The sequence below is a fragment of the Buceros rhinoceros genome, unplaced genomic scaffold (genome assembly GCF_000710305.1).
Source record: "Buceros rhinoceros silvestris isolate BGI_N320 unplaced genomic scaffold, ASM71030v1 scaffold26923, whole genome shotgun sequence".
Lineage (NCBI taxonomy): Eukaryota > Metazoa > Chordata > Aves > Bucerotiformes > Bucerotidae > Buceros > Buceros rhinoceros.
In genome coordinates, this window is record NW_010405787.1 from 16,646 (window position 1) to 22,566 (window position 5,921).

The 5,921-nt window shown below is 55.6% G+C and overlaps 1 protein-coding gene across 1 annotated transcript in view; it reads right to left on the reverse strand.

The window, feature by feature from the left end:
- Positions 1–3,146, reverse strand: part of RBPMS2 (RNA binding protein with multiple splicing 2) — a gene marked incomplete at its 5' end in the record, with an annotated part of 15,226 nt that extends 12,080 nt beyond the window's left edge. Inside the window, 4 exons of the mRNA XM_010133868.1 lie at positions 58–208; positions 1,754–1,816; positions 2,365–2,403; positions 3,069–3,146. Of these exons, the coding sequence (XP_010132170.1) occupies positions 58–208; positions 1,754–1,816; positions 2,365–2,403; positions 3,069–3,146 (331 nt within the window). The remainder of the gene's footprint in view (positions 1–57; positions 209–1,753; positions 1,817–2,364; positions 2,404–3,068) is intronic.
- Between the last annotated feature and the right edge of the window lie 2,775 nt (positions 3,147–5,921).

A 5,921-nucleotide genomic window follows, 5' to 3' on the forward strand; every position in this document is an offset into this window, starting at 1 on the left:
GGGTCGTCTCCACGGTTGGCCCAGCCACGACCTCAAAGTCCCTCCCAGCATACTCACAGGGGTCCCGTGCAATGAAGTGTGCGCCCAAGGCAGGGTGGATGTTGGTGGGGTTTGGTGTGGCCATCAGCTTGCTCTTGGCCATCTTTGTGTTGGCTTTAGCAAACTCTAACCGCAAGGTCTGGGGGTTCTCTGGGTCAAAGCGGATGCCCTGTCACAGAAGAAAGCACAGAATCTCTGAGGTGAAGTTTCCAGTCCAAACCCAGGCTGGGTCTATTCATGGAGCAAAGCCCAACTGGGGAACCAAGGCCATCATGTTGCAGTTGCGTGCTGAGATTTTCATCACCTCACAGTAACACTCAAGCTCCCATGTGCCTATATTTCTATGTTTAGCTGGGCTAGGACTGCTGCTTCCAGTACAAGGGACACAGCTGTGCCCCCTGCCCACGGTTCACCAGGCAGCGTAACAGCGATGACTACCAGCACTGCTCAGGAAGGACCTGTCTGCTGGAGCTGGGGTAACCCCATCACTTCTGGAGATCCTACGTCTGCTACCAGCCTGAGCAGAGACATTAGCACAAGCCCCAAAGCCCAGGGCAAGGTGTCCAGCAGAGCAGAACCAGAGCAGCATGCCCTCCTGCTTCGAGCTCACTAACATCTGCAGGCCCAGGGGGACGGAGATCGTGTTGCGTGTGCTAAAGAGCCTCTACCAGGCAGCTTTGGCCCTGCCTCATGCCCTGTCATGGAAACAGCAGCGTGGGAAGGCTGCTTTGCTCCCTTTCTGAAGGGAGTACCTCCTGGCTGCAGAGGGCCTGGCAGGCCAGAGTCCAGGACAAGGACCTGCTCTGCTGGACTGCCACATGCTTTTCACCAGGGCTCTGGTGACGGAGGCTTTAACAAGGCTGTTAGCACCAAGCAAGTCCTGCTTGCCCAACTATGGCACTGAACCTGCTTCACCACCCACACACCCTGGTAAGCTCAACCTGGAGCCACACAAAGCTGGTGTTAAACTCCAGCTGAGCTCTACATGCCTCAAAGCGTTACAGGGTGTCTGCTGGGTAGCACCCCATGCTTGCACAGGGCTGGGAACCACCTCTGCCCCCAGCACCTCTCCTCTCATCGGTCTGCTAAGTGCTGGCTGCCCAGAGATGACCTGCCTGCTCCACGTACTCCAAGCCACGCTCAAGTCAAGCAGTCAAGCTAGGATGAGGGGCACCAAGGTGCCCCATGCCAACAGGAGGAAGAGCTCCCTGAAGAGTAGCTCCAGCCACACATTGACGCACAGAGGTCATCCACGCTCACTTGAGCGAGGCGGATGGTCTCTCAGTTCACAACTCTTCCCCATCCAGCAGGGAGCATTTGATGGGTAAGGAACAGGATTCACAGCCTGGATCTTGTTATCAGAGGCCAACTGTTGAGTAAGGAGCTGCACGCCAACTCGAGAAAATAAGTCACTGCTCTTTCCCCACACCCTCGGAGACCCTGGAGCAGCCTTCCAGTGGTCAGAAACTACACCTATGCTGCGCGTGGGACAGTTTGCATGCGTTTGCTCAGGCTGATGCCAGCCTTAAACAGCTCTCCTGCTTCCCTGAGGAGATGCTGCAGGACCAGTTAGCTTCCACACTCAAGGGCACAGCTGAGACACCCCAACTCTTGTCAAGCCAAGCATCGCTCTAGCCTACAGCTCCAGGTCTAGCTACAGCAAGGTGTATGGCCCCAGCCCTCCCCAGGGCCTCCTGGCACATCAGGTACTCACATTCAAGGCGTTCTTCGCTGCTTCAGCACCAGCCCGGCTGTCAAAGGTCACGAAACCAACTGGCTGAAAGAAATCATGCCGGTTTCAGTTTGGACTCCTCTTCCAGCTCCACAGACTACCCTATCACCACCTCTGCGCCAGACAGCTTGGAGCTCGCAGGAGAGACCAGGCTGCAGATGGGCTTCAAGCATAGCTTGAAGGGTCTTGGGTGCTCTGTGTCTGCTCCCACCACACCCAAACGCTTTGGCATCCCACACGTGGGGGCACTGCTCACCCTGGGAGCCCCCAGCAAGGGTCCTCCTCACCCACAAGCGGAGCTTGGATTGCCTTGGTTAGGACGGACCTGGGGGAGGTTTCTGGCAGCACAGTGTTTGAGGCTGTAGCATCAGGCCTCACCCAGCCCATATGGCCCCAGGCAGCAACAGGAGATATGGAGCCATTCAGCACATGCTGAGAGCCACCGGGACAGCGGGGGTGAGCAGACCCCAGCTGTGTACGTGGTGCTCACCACAGACAAGGCTTTACATAGTGAAATGGTATCTGTACCCTCTCCTGGCACATCTAGTTTTCTAGCAAAAACCAAAAATACCCGAGCTGGAAGAAGGAGGTACCTGCTTTGAGGTTAGCTTGATCAGTGACCCTTCATAACCCTGCAGAAGGGAAGAAAGCAAGTCAGGTTCCTGAGGGAGCCAAGTTACAACCGAGACATGACGTGATGGCTCCAGGAGTTCCTGTAGCACCAAACCCTTCATAAGGCGGGACTTGCTGCAGCAGTAGGACAGTAACACTCCTTTCCCACCAGAAGAGAAGACTGAGATTAGACTAAGGGCAGAGCAGGTATCTCAGCTAGTCCATTCTTGGCCCTTTGGGAAGAAGTCCCATTTAGTAGCTCTTCATCAAGCTACTACAATGAGACCCCCTGCCCAGCCCATGCCCAGAGCACTCTGTGCTAGAAGAGCACAAACAAAGGAGCCCCATTTCCCCCAGGACAGCCTGTGGGGATCCAGTGAAGGATGGGCAGTTAGGGCACCAGGACACACCCTGGAGGAAGGGCTGGTCCAGCTGGGCAGCAGGGCTCATCAATCAGCCTTCATCAGGCTTGGGGACAGCGTGATTTCAACAACAGCACCAGGTTACCCAGCGGAGCGCAGGCCACGGGATACCATGCTGGTTTCATACCAGGTTCCCCAAGCTTTCACAGGAGGCTGACCTTCCCACTTAATCCTCGATTCCCCCCTGACGGAGATCTTTGCTGCAAGGTTGGCCACAAAACAGCATCCTTCCCACTGAAGACCAGCTTTGAAGACCATCTTACCTTGAATGGTCGGAAGAGTAGGTAGAGCTCTCTGGGCTTGATGTCCACAGGAAGGCCACTGACAAACAGCGTCCGTACCTAAGAGAGAGGTCAACAAGGTCCACTGAAAGGAGATGCTCAGCACCAAAGCAGGAGCACAGTTCAGAAGTTAGGTGCAATAAGTAGGACAGCTCATGCTGAAGGTGGCCTTGCAGGCACTAACCCTTCCCTACATTAGGGGAACCTTGTCCAGGATAAAACACACCCAAGTCCTTGCCTCTCTGCCACAAAGGATCGAGACCTTCACAAAAATTCAGTCTCTAGCAGAGTCTGGGTTGGTTAGGACATGGCCACCAGCCCCACAGTCTGACTGGACCTGTCTAAAACTGCTGGAGGACCATTCGCTGCCCAAAGCACTGTCACAGAGTTAAGCACATAAAGGTCCAGACGAGACCAGTACAAATGCCATCTGTCTCTCTAGCTCTTTCTACAGACCATACACTAGACAGCCTTTCCTCAGCCTCTCCTGAAAAATACCTCACTGCTACACTCACATCTTCTGACTTCTTCAAAAGCCCTGGAACATCACTGGGAGGATGATTCTTAGGTCCATCCCAGCTCCTTCCCCCACACCCCCCCCAAACCACCTCTTACAGTGTTTGTCCTGTGGTGCCCAGCCAAAAGCCAGCTGTGCTGCACCAGGTCCATGAGGGCTGCTGCTCTTTCCAAGCTGTAGAAGTCATGTACCAAGTTCAAACACACTCAAAAGCGCCAGAGGAAGATCTGAACGGACAGCCTGGTGATACTATCCATAACAGTTTGTGTGAATAGCCGGGAAGAAGACAGCGCTGAAGGCTCACAGCCTGGGAGAACTCCGCCCAACAGTCAGACCATCACGGCTACCTTCTCCCTGCACTAGATGTTGGCCAGCAGCCTATTTCCATAGGAAACAGCATGAAGCTGCCAAGACTTCTTGTAAATCAGCAGAGAGCTGGAAAGGGATGTCATGCATGGAGGTCACCAAGACACAAGTCATCACTGCGAAGGACCGGGGGACCACAAGCACATCTCAGCCAGCACTAACAGATAGGCGAGGGAAGACGCACGACCATGGGAACGAGATGGAACTCTGTGTTCCTTGCATGGGGATGCTGCCCACCGAGCCAGTTCCAAACAAGCCATGAGAAGGTCGGGGACAGCACTGATGACCAAACGCTCAGAATGGCACCAACAGCGCCAGACGCTTTTGAGCTGCAAGATGTGTGGCGTGACTGGGAGCCCTAAGCCAGAGCCCACCTCCTGGTTGCAGGCTGGAGTGACCCTATTACACTGGGGGGCAGAAGCACTCTGCTCCCGCATTTTACTGTTCGCTCAGCCACTTCCCCTTTCCCAGGGAAAGGGGGTTGTGTCTGACACCTTGTCACACCTCTTCTGCCACCAGCAAGCAGCACAGGCTTGCCCTGCTCCTGGACTGGAGATGGCTGCCACCTGAAGACACAGGAGCAGGCGGCAGAGCCTCTGCACCCTGCAGCTCTTCAGGGGTGCCCAGGGTAGCCAGGTTCAGACTCCTCCAGGCAGGGAAGTTCCTCCTATCTGCAGGAGGAAACGTGGGCCCCTTTGAGGTCCTGTGCCAGGGCAAAGACATACCCTTCACATCAAATCTGGGGTTTGATGCGAATCAAAAATTCAAAATATCAGGTTTTTAAGCCCTCCAGGATGGACAGCGATCATGAAAACCCTGGGGTCCTCTGCCCCCTTGCTCTCCATGCATGCCTGGATGAAGGGCTGCCACCACCCAGTGAACACCCCAGTGGGCTGTCAACTACCCCCTACACCCCATCAGTGTGCAGAGCCCTCCTCCAGCCTGGCTGACCTCAAGACTGCTGCAGAACACAACCCCTGAGCATCCTTCCCAACCCTTCCCCTGACCCCTCAGTACGGATGGACTCACCGCACGCCCCACCTCTTGCTTTGCCCTGTCTGGGGAAGCAGGGTGCAACCTGGAGCACCCCGGGAACATTTCCCATGCCCAGGCTCAGTCCTGCCGTCTCCCTGCCCAGCCCAGGCCGTGCTTTGCTGCATCACTCCAGGGCCACTGGAGCCCACCACAGGCAATGGCCCTATCTCTTGGCGGTGGCTGCCTGGAAGACCTCGGCACTCATGCGAAGCACACGAAGCGTGGGCGGCGCATTCCCAGGAGACACGCGGCTGCCTCTTGCAGGGGAGAACCATGCGGAGCGTGGTGGCACACATGTGCCTCAGCCATGCGAAAGCACCATCCACCCCTTTTCAATATTTCAGGATCCAAGTGTGCTCAGCCCCCAGGATGGAGGTTTCTTCCAAGCAGATGGAAATCTGCATGCCTGTTGGGTCGCTAAATGGTCCCATGACGTGTCTCTCGGTAAGTCCTTGCGACAGGCGTGACAGAATGGAAGATGTGCGGCGGCTCAGGGAAGGGGAAGTCAGCTACCAGAGCCCTTACATCAGCCTGGGCAGAGTGATGCGGGTGCCTCACAAAGCTCTTTGTCAGAGGTAACAAGCTCCTGATGCCAGCCCCATAAGTTGCTGCCAAGGACAGGAGCAAGAGACCTTCTCGCACAGGCTGAACGCTTCCCTTGGCCTCCCGGTTCAGTCTGTCACCATACACAGCATTGGAAAGGGGATCCCAGCCAAGCCACCGCACCCACCAAGGGCTGGCATCACCCCAAAGAAAGCCTGAGCAATCCCAAATGCCACCAGCTCACACCTTCAAGCAAGGTTTCCTCGAGGGTCTCGAGACAGACTAAGGAAGGTCCCTGATCAGAAGAGCTTCTTAGAAGCAATGGGACCAAGTGGTTGGTTTTCAGAGATCTCCGCAATTCAGCGCATCCATAA